Below are 10,710 nucleotides of genomic sequence, written 5' to 3' on the forward strand. Positions count from 1 at the left end.
AGATGCTTTGGGTTATCCTGTGACGATGGCGCAGCGGCACTGTCACTGGGCTAGCGATCCAGAGACCCAGGGTAATGCCCTGGGGATCCGGGTCCAAATCCAGCCAACGGCAGATGGTCAAATTTGAATTTGATGAAAAATCTGGAATTAAAGGCCTCACGACGACCATGAAACCATTGCCGATTGTCGTAAAAACCCATCTGGTTCACTGACGTCCCCTTTGGGGGAAGGGAAAATCTGTTGTCCTTACCCGGTCTGGCCTACATGTGACTCCTGAGCCCCCCACAGCGATGTGGTTGACTCTTCACCGCCCTCTGAGCGAGGGCAATTAGGGAAGGGCGAATAAATGCTGGCCCAGCCAGCGACGCCCACACCCCGCGAATGAAAATTTTTTAAAAAAAGAATGAAAGGTGCGATACAAATTTTTTGTCCTCTGTGTCCAGATGCGGCAGCTGGTAATGAAGAAGGAATCTCACAATCCTCTCTTCCTGAAGCTGGCGACTGAGGAGCTGAGAGAGTTCGGAGTCTTCGAGAAGGTAAGTGTCATGGGTTTGTGTGAACTTTCATCTTCACCTCCCCCCCCCCCCCCCCACCCATTGTGTGGATCTGTGTGACCTTTCACCTCTGCCCCGGTTGGGTGTGTGTGACCTTTCGCCTCTGCTCCTGGTTGGGTGTGTGTGACCTTTTACCTCTACCCTTGGTTGGGTGTGTGTGACCTTTTACCTCTACCCTCAGGATTAATAATCTGGAAGTGAAAAGTTAGTCTCAGTAATGGTGACTATTGTTGATTGCTGTAAAAACCCATCTGGTTCACTAATGTCCCCTATAGGGGAAGGAAATAGGCTGGTTCTTACTCAGTCTGGGCTATAGACTCACAGCAATGTGGTTGACTCTGAACTGCCCTCTGAAATGGTGTGGGAACTCACTCAGTTCAAGAGCAATTAGCGATGGGCAACAAATTCTGGCCTTGCCAGTGACGCCATCATCCCATGAAACAATAAAGAAAAAAAATGGTGGCTGCGCACGCCTGCACGCTGCCCCCTATAAAGATGGCGGCTGCGCATGCCTGCACGTTGCCCCCTGTAAAGATGGAGGCCGTGCATGCCTGCACATTGCCCCCTATAAAGATGGCGGCTACGCATGTCTGCACACTGTCCCCTATAAAGATGGAGGCTGTGCATGTCTGCAAGCTGCCCCCTATAAAGATGGAAGCAGTGCACACCAGCACGCTGCCGTCTATAAAGATGGTGGCTGCGCACACCTGCACGTTGCCCCCTATAAAGATGGTGGCTGCGCATGTCTGCATGTTGCTCCCTATAAAGATGGTGGCTGCGCATGTCTGCATGTTGCTCCCTATAAAGATGGTGGCTGCGCATGTCTGCATGTTGCTCCCTATAAAGATGGCGGCCGTGCACGCCTGCACGCTGCCCCCTATAAAGGTGGAAGCAGTGCACGCCTGCACACTGCCCCCTTTAAAGATGGAAACAATGCACGCCTTCACGCTGCCCCCTTTAAAGATGGAAGCAGTGCACGCCTGCACGCTGCCCCCTTTAAAGATGGAAGCAGTGCATGCCTGCACGCTGCCCCCTTTAAAGATGAAAGCAGTGCATGCCTGCACGCTGCCCCCTTTAAAGATGGCGGCCGCGCAAGCCTGCATGTTGCTCCCTATAAAGATGGTGGCTGCGCATGTCTGCAAGCTGCCCCCTATAAAGATGGAGGCTATGCATGCCTGGAAGCTGCCCCCTATAAAGATGGAGGCTGTGCATGCCTGCAAGCTGCCCCCTATAAAGATGGCGGCCCTGCATGCTGCCCCCTTTCAAGATGGAAGCAGTGCACACCTGCACACTGCCCCCTATAAAGATGGCGGCCACGCACACCTGCATGTTGCTCCCTATAAAGTTGGTGGCTGCACATGTCTGCAAGTCGCCCCCTATAAAGATGGAAGCCGTGCCTGCATGTCCCAGAACCAGCCATCCATCTCCACCTTATGGACAATGGTGGGAGCACTGGTGCACAAATTACTTTGGGAACGTGGGGCGAACAAAGTCCGGGGGCAACAACGATAAAGGACATGAGATTACACAATGATCCGGGGTGGAAGGGGGCAGTAACCCCGTCCAATAGCCACTCTGTCCCCGGCTGCAAAGGGCCACGCTCCAGACAGACCAGGGAGGTTGTGTCGGGGATGGACCGCGGGCTTTCTCTCGCCTGGGCCTCGCTCAGGGCAGGATGTTCGCTTTTTCACTCGTGTCAGCCCCTGTCCTGTTGCTTCCTGCTCGGCCCCTCTCCCACGTCCCGCTCTTTCATCATCCTTTCTCCTTTTCTCCCCCCACCCCAACCACCCCCCCATCACCTCCCAGGTCTCGGATCAGATCCGCTCTCTGCCGGCAACGCTGCGTTTGTTGATCCAGCACGTCCTTGGGTGCCTGGAGGAGGAGCACGGAGCAGAAATGGTGACCCTCGCCCTGAGCGCGCTAAGCGCCAACCAGAAAGGTAAGCGTCAGAATGTCACAGGCCAATGAGGAACAGGAGGAAGTCAGTCGAGGCCCCTGGGGTCTGTTCCACCACTTTATCAGGAAAGGTACAGCACGGAGTTAGATAGAGAGTAAAGGTCCCTCTACACCGTCCCCATCAAACACTCCCAGGGCAGGTACAGCACGGGGTTAGATAGAGAGTAAAGGTCCCTCTACACTGTCCCCATCAAACACTCCCAGGACAGGTACAGCACGGGGTTAGATACAGAGTAAAGCTCCCTCTACACTGTCCCCATCAAACACTCCCAGGACAGGTACAGCACGGGGTTAGATACAGAGTAAAACTCCCTCTACACCGTCCCCATCAAACACTCCCAGGACAGGTACAGCACGGGGTTAGTTACAGAGTAAAACTCCCTCTACACCGTCCCCATCAAACACTCGCAGGACAAGTACAGCACGGGGTTAGATACAGAGTAAAGCTCCGACTACACTGTCCCCATCAAACACTCCCAGGACAGGTACAGCACAGGGTTAGATACAGAGTAAAGCTCCCTCTACACTGTCCCCATCAAACACTCCCAGGACAGGTACAGCACGGGGTTAGATACAGAGTAAAGCTCCCTCTACACTGTACCCATCAAATACTCCCAGGACAGGTACAGCACGGGGTTAGATACAGAGTAAAGCTCCCTCTACACCGTCCCCATCAAACACTCCCAGGGCAGGTACAGCACGGGGTTAGATACAGAGTAAAGCTCCCTCTACACCATCCCCATCAAACACTCCCAGGACAGGTACAGCACAGGGTTAGATACAGAGTAAAGCTCCCTCTACACTGTCCCCAGCAAACACTCCCAGGACAGGTACAGCACAGGGTTAGATACAGAGTAAAGCTCCCTCTACACTGTCCCCAGCAGCCCCCTGCCACCCGTGTGAGGTGACTTTTATCCCTGGCGTCTGGAGCTGGACTTGCTCTTGGGTGCCCAAGGTCATGGGGCGTGCTACCCACCGCCCAGCCCCGCGGGTCGTGTCTTGACGAGGACGCGGTGCGAAACCAAGGCCAAGGTGAATTCCGGAACCCAGGAAAGTTGGCCGTATGTTTTGCCTGACCTTCCTGTGTCTCTCCCTCTCTCTCAGGCCTGCGGGAGAGAGACCTTTACTCCATCCTGTGCACCAGCAGAGGGCTGCGCGCAGGAACCCCCCCACTCACGTGGGAGGAAGTGATGCAAGAGACCCTGAAGCCGAGCAGGCCCGTCCCCATGGCGACCTTCATCCGGTTGATGCGGAACCTCCGATGGTAAGTCAGTGGGGGAAATGCTGGAATCCGTTATTAAGGTCGCAGTTGCAGGACATGTGGAACATCCAGTGCAGTTAGGAAGGGGTCAGCGTGGTTTGATGAAAGGGAAATCGTGTTTGACAAATTGATTAGCGGTCCTTTTGGATGCAGCAAGGAGGGTAGATAGAGGGGAACCAGTAGATGTACTGTATTTGGATTTCCGAAATAAGAAGCCACATAAAAGGTTAACGCAGACGATAAGAGCTCATGGCCTTGGGGGTGATATGTTTAACATGGACTGACTAACCGACAGGAAACAGAGAGTCGGGATAAATGGGTTATTTTTCAGGCCGGCAAACCGAAACTAGTGGGAGTGCCGCGGGGATCAGCGCCGGGGACTCAACTTTTTAGCGACCTGTCTTTCGATGACTCGGCGAAGAGATCGAGGGTACTGTGGCCAAATTTGCTGACAATACGAAGTTGGGTCGGGAAAGTAAGTTGTGAGGAGGATACCAAGGGTCTGCAAGTGGATGTGGATCGGTCAAGGGAGTGGGCACAATTTTGGCAGGCGGCACATCATGTGGGAAAGTGCGAACTTGCCCACGTTGGCGGGCAGGGTAGAAAAATGGGAGGGAGACTTGCAGGACGCTGCAGCGCCGAGGGATCTGGGCGTCCTGGCACACGAATCGCAGAGATAGCCTTCAAGTGCTGCAGGTAAGACAAATGGAGTTTATTTTCAGGTTGCTAATCTTTCGAATTCTCTTCCCCAGAGTGGAGGCCGGCTCATCGAATATGTCCAAGGCTGAGTTAGACAGATTTCTGATCGACGAGGGAGTCGAGGGTTATGGCGGTGGGTGGGCGGGTGGGGGGGGAGGGGGAGGGGTGGTGCGGGGTGGGAGGGGACAGGCAGGAAACTGGAGTTAAGGCCACAATCAGATCAGCCGGGATCTCCTCAAATGGCGAAGCAGGCTGGAGGGGCTGAATGGCCTCCTCCTCGTCATCCATATGATCTTGGAATGGGCTAAATGGGGGAAAAGCAGAGTTGCGGAGGTGGTGGAGGGGGGTGATGGGAATGGGACTTGGGGGGCACTTCTTCAGAGAGAGTGAGTGAGGTGGGTAGGGGCGTCAGTATTGTGGAATGAAGAGATGGACAGGATAAATAATGCGAAACTGTTCCCACTCGAGAGAGCATCAAGAACCCAGAGGGCACAGGTTCAAGAGATAACCGGCAAAAGGGGGTAAAAGTGAGGCGAGGGAAAGAATTGTTCTGGCCCGGAGGGCGGGCTGGAGCCTGGAACGAGCTTCCCGAGAGGGCGGCGGGAGGCGGGTTCGATCGGGGCGCTCGAAAGGGAACCGGACGGCTTCCTGAGAAGAGAGAATGTGCAAGGTCACGGGGATAAGGCTTTGGGTGGGGGGAGAGTGGGATTAGGCAGAATGCTCGTTCAGCGAGCCAGTGCAGACTCGGTGGGCCGAATGGCCTCCTCCTGCGCTGTAAGGATTCTGAGATTTTGATTCAGAGAGAGCGGAGGAAGTGTCCTCGTTAATCTGTTGATGGTCTGAACAGTTCATTGACATTCTGTATTCTCCTCTCTGTCTGCCTGTCTCTCTGTCTGCTGTCTTTCTGCCTGCCTGTCTCTCTGCCTGCCTGTCTCTCTGCCTGCCTGTCTCTCTGCCTGCCTGTCTCTCTGCCTGCCTGTCTCTGTCTGCCTGCCTGTCTCTCTGCCTGCCTGTCTCTGTCTGCCTGCCTGTCTCTCTGTCTGCCTGCCTGTCTCTCTGTCTGCCTGCCTGTCTCTCTGTCTGCCTGCCTGTCTCTCTGTCTGCCTGCCTGTCTCTCTGTCTGCCTGCCTGTCTCTCTGTCTGCCTGTCTCTCTGTCTGCCTGCCTGTCTTTCTGCCTGCCTGTCTCTCTGCCTGCCTGTCTCTCTGCCTGCCTGTCTCTCTGCCTGCCTGTCTCTCTGCCTGCCTGCCTGTCTCTCTGTCTGCCTGTCTCTCTGTCTCTCTCAACAGTATTATGGGCGTCTGGGCCCCCGCAGAGACACCCAACTCTCGCCTCCGCCTGTCCAACACTCTCCTGCGGGCGGCTGTGCAGCAGAGGTACCTGAGGAACAAGGACGAGGAGAAGCAGCTCCACCTCTTCCTGGCAGGTGAGTCAGGTTGCCGGCCGATGTCGGGAAGGGGGCAGCCATTTCCTGTGCATCAGGCTCCCTCCCGCAAGCAGCATCGTGATGACGACCGGGTCAGCGTCTATATTTTTTGTTTTCGTGAGCGCTGTTGGCCGAGGGATAGATATTCGCCCCCAGGAACCCTAAAAGCGGCCGTGGGATCTTTCGCCTCCGGCCGAGAGGGCAAGATGGGGGAACTCCGTCCAACGACCCATTCGAAAGGCGGTGCAGACCACCACCCCAACAACCCCCTCACCCCCGTTCGGTCTTGGCCACGGGCGTGTCAGCCCTAGGTTATTTGGGGGATCAGTGCAGAGGGATCTGGGTGTCCTGGTACATGAATCACAAGTTGGTATGCAGGTGCAGCAAGTGATCTGGAAGATAAACGGAAAGTCGGCCTTGATTGCAAGGGGAGTGAGAATAAAAGCGGGGCAAGTCTTGGCTACAGACGGACAGGGTAATGGTGAGACTGCATCTGGAGTACCGCCTACGGTTTTGGCCCCCTCATTTAAGGAAGGGAAGTGCTTGCAATGCAAGCTGTTCAGAGAAGGTCTTTCTCGTTATTGGCTCGTGGGGCGAGGCCGTTTCAGGGTCACTTAAGAGTCAAACGCATCGCTGTGTGTGGGGGCCTGGAGTCACGTGTAGGACAGGGCAGGCGGGAAAGTGGAGCTGAGGTCACAATCTGGTCACGAGTGGGGGGACTTGGACCCCCCTCCCCCCCACACCCAGGCCACAGGACCCCCGAGCTGAAGAGTCAGACTGACTGAACCGTGACTGACGCTCGCCTGTGCGGTCCTGAGTGCTAAAAGGTACAGGAAGAGCCCAGAACCCCCCCCCGCACCCGACCCCTGACCTGCTGTGGCCGGTGTGGCACAGAGAGTTTTTGAGCTCGGCCCCCCCCCACCCCCGGGATTAGGGCCCGGGGCCTCGAGCAAACCCGTCCAGGGGGTTCCCGCTCTCCATCGCGGGCCCGGCGAGGAGAGGTGCGCCTGTGGCCGGAGGGGGGGTGGATTTTTCCCCGGCCCTGTCCTGGTGGGATGCGCAGCGGGAGTATCGGCGGCCCAGCCGACAGGCCCGTTGACTCTCCGGCGGGATCGGGCGATCTCGGCGGCGGGCGGGTTTGCAAAATCCCCGCCCCATGTTTACCCGCCGGTGACAGGCGCGGCCGGTCGGTTGTCGGCGGAGAGCTGCTGCCAAGCTGACTACCCGGTCGCTGTCTGGTGCCGCGTCTGAGCAACGGGCGCCTCGCGGTGTCTGTCCGTGTGCCTGTCTGTCCGTGTGCCTGTCTGTGTCTGTGTGTGTGCGTGTGTGTTTTTTAATCTCCCTCTGTCTTTCTGTCCCTCTGTTGCCCACAGGAAAGGGGGGAGGATGCAAATCTCATCTCCATTAATCACATCTGCTCCCTCGCCCCAATAACCCCCATCCCTCAATCCCACCTCCTCCCCGTATCCCTCAATCCCACCTCCTCCCCGTATCCCTCAATCCCACCTCCTCCCCGTATCCCTCAATCCCGCCCTCTCCCCGTATCCCTCAATCCCACCTCCTCCCCGTATCCCTCAATCCCGCCCTCTCCCCGTATCCCTCAATCCCACCTTCTCCCCATATCCCTCAATCCCGTCCTCTCCCCGTACCCCTCAATCCCACCTCCTCCCCGTATCCCTCAATCCCATCTCCTCCCCGTATCCCTCAATCCCACCTCCTCCCCGTATCCCTCAATCCCACCTTCTCCCCGTATCCCTCTACCCCACCTCCTCCCCGTCTCCCCTCTACCCCACCTCCTCCCCGTCTCCCTCTACCCCACCTCCTCCCCGTATCCCTTTACCCCACCTCCTCCCCGTCTCCCTCTACCCCACCTCCTCCCCGTCTCCCTCTACCCCACCTCCTCCCCGTATCCCTCTACCCCACCTCCTCCCCGTATCCCTCTACCCCACCTCCTCCCCGTCTCCCTCTACCCCACCTCCTCCCCGTATCCCTCTACCCCACCTCCTCCCCGTCTCCCTCTACCCCACCTCCTCCCCGTCTCCCTCTACCCCACCTCCTCCCCGTCTCCCTCTACCCCACCTCCTCCCCGTCTCCCTCTACCCCACCTCCTCCCCGTCTCCCTCTACCCCACCTCCTCCCCGTATCCCTCTACCCCACCTCCTCCCCGTATCCCTCTACCCCACCTCCTCCCCGTATCCCTCTACCCCACCCTCTCCCCGTATTCCTCTACCCCACCTCCTTCCCGTATCCCTCAATCCCACCTCCTCCCCGTATCCCTCAATCCCACCTCCTCCCCGTATCCCTCTACCCCACCTCCTCCCCGTATCCCTCTACCCCACCTCCTCCCTGAATCCCACCTCCTCCCCGTATCCCTCTACCCCACCTCCTCCCTGAATCCCACCTCCTCCCCGTATCCCTCTACCCCACCTCCTCCCTGAATCCCACCTCCTCCCCGTATCCCTCAATCCCACCTCCTCCCCGTATCCCTCAATCCCACCTTCTCCTTGTATCCCTCAATCCCACCTTCTCCTTGTTTCCCTCAATCCCACCTCCTCCCCTTGTCCCTCAACCGCACCTTCTCCCCGTATTCCTCAATCCCATCCATGCCCCCTCTGACCACGATGGTTCCAGATCTCTCATTGAGAATTGAAATTATTGTTTTATTTTGTCCCCGTTGCCAACAGTTCATCTCTGGAGACTGACGGACCCTGAGGAAAACAGAACGTTCACTCACTGTGACCCCGAGACACTAGGTGATCTCCCACAACATCTGGTATGAACCTTCACTCAGTCTTGGCTCGTGGCGGGGTCAATAGTCTGTGCAGTTGTGAGAGAGCTAGTACACATGTGGAGATTAATATGTGCGCAGTGGTGGGAGAAAATAAGGAGGTATTGGTGTGCGTAATAATGTGAGTATGTCTAAGAGGCACGTGTCGGTGTCAGGGTGAGAGTTCGCAAGATGTTTTGTGTGTACACTTATGAGATTGTATTTGAGACACTAGTGTGTGCACGATAATGAGAGTACACAGGATAAAGCACTGAGGTGAGTAAAATAGGCAGAGTGTACATGATACACTGGGAGTGTACAATAGGGAGCGTGTACATGAGACAACTGGGGTGTGTACATTAAGCAGCGTGTACATGAGACAACTGGAGCATGTACAATCGGGAGAATGTACATGCGACACTGTGGGTGTACAATAGGGAGAATGTACATGAGACTCTGGGGGTATGTAACAGGCAGAGTGTATGTGAGACACTGGGATGTGTGACAGGGAGAGTGTATGTGAGACACTGGGGGTGTGTACAATAGGGATAGTGTATGTGAGACACTGGGGGTGTGTACAATAGGGAGAGTGTATGTGAGACACTGGGGATGTGTACAATAGGGAGAGTGTATGTGAGACACTGGGATGTGTGACAGGGAGAGTGTATGTGAGACACTGGGAAAGTGTACAATAGGGAGAGTGTATGTGAGACACTGGGAAAGTGTACAATAGGGAGAGTGTATGTGAGACACTGGGAAAGTGTACAATAGGGAGAGTGTATGTGAGACACTGGAGGTGTGTACAATAGGGAGAGTGTATGTGAGACACTGGGGATGTGTGACAGGGAGAGTGTATGTGAGACGCTGGGGGTGTGTACAATAGGGAGAGTGTATGTGAGACACTGGGGATGTGTGACAGGGAGAGTGTATGTGAGACACTGGGGGTGTGTACAATAGGGAGAGTGTATGTGAGACACTGGGATGTGTGACAGGGAGAGTGTATGTGAGACACGGGGTGTGTACAATAGGGAGAGTGTATGTGAGACACTGGGATGTGTGACAGGGAGAGTGTATGTGAGACACTGGGGGTGTGTACAATAGGGTGAGTGTATGTGAGACACTGGGATGTGTGACAGGGAGAGTGTATGTGAGACACTGGGATGTGTGACAGGGAGAGTGTATGTGAGACACGGGGTGTGTACAATAGGGAGAGTGTATGTGAGACACTGGGATGTGTGACAGGGAGAGTGTATGTGAGACACTGGGGGTGTGTACAATAGGGAGAGTGTATGTGAGACACTGGGATGTGTGACAGGGAGAGTGTATGTGAGACACTGGGATGTGTGACAGGGAGAGTGTATGTGAGACACGGGGTGTGTACAATAGGGAGAGTGTATGTGAGACACTGGGATGTGTGACAGGGAGAGTGTATGTGAGACACTGGGGGTGTGTACAATAGGGAGAGTGTATGTGAGACACTGGGATGTGTGTACATAATGGGAGAGTGTATGTGAGACACTGGGATGTGTACAATAGGGAGAGTGTATGTGAGACACTGGGATGTGTACAATAGGGAGAGTGTATGTGAGACACTGGGATGTGTACAATAGGGAGAGTGTATGTGAGACACTGGGATGTGTACAATAGGGAGAGTGTATGTGAGACACTGGGATGTGTACAATAGGGAGAGTGTATGTGAGACACTGGGATGTGTACAATAGGGAGAGTGTATGTGAGACACTGGGGATGTGTGACAGGGAGAGTGTATGTGAGACACTGGGATGTGTACAATAGGGAGAGTGTATGTGAGACACTGGGGATGTGTGACAGGGAGAGTGTATGTGAGACACTGGGATGTGTACAATAGGGAGAGTGTATGTGAGACACTGGGGATGTGTGACAGGGAGAGTGTATGTGAGACACTGGGATGTGTACAATAGGGAGAGTGTATGTGAGACACTGGGGATGTGTACAATAGGGAGAGTGTATGTGAGACACTGGGATGTGTGACAGGGAGAGTGTATGTGAGACACTGGGATGTGTACAAT

The 10,710-nt window shown here is 55.4% G+C and overlaps 1 protein-coding gene across 1 annotated transcript; it reads left to right on the top strand.

Moving 5' to 3' along the window:
* Positions 1 to 443: 443 nt before the first annotated feature.
* On the top strand, positions 444 to 8,668 carry LOC144674871 (telomerase protein component 1-like; the record flags this gene model as incomplete). The annotated part of the gene is made up of 5 exons (XM_078536029.1): positions 444 to 536; positions 2,361 to 2,493; positions 3,615 to 3,774; positions 5,759 to 5,895; positions 8,580 to 8,668. Coding segments are annotated over exons 1-5 (612 nt in total), but the record flags the coding sequence as incomplete, so codon positions are not given.
* Between the last annotated feature and the right edge of the window lie 2,042 nt (positions 8,669 to 10,710).

The sequence above is a fragment of the Cetorhinus maximus genome, unplaced genomic scaffold, assembly GCF_964194155.1.
Source record: "Cetorhinus maximus unplaced genomic scaffold, sCetMax3.hap1.1 HAP1_SCAFFOLD_837, whole genome shotgun sequence".
NCBI lineage: Eukaryota > Metazoa > Chordata > Chondrichthyes > Lamniformes > Cetorhinidae > Cetorhinus > Cetorhinus maximus.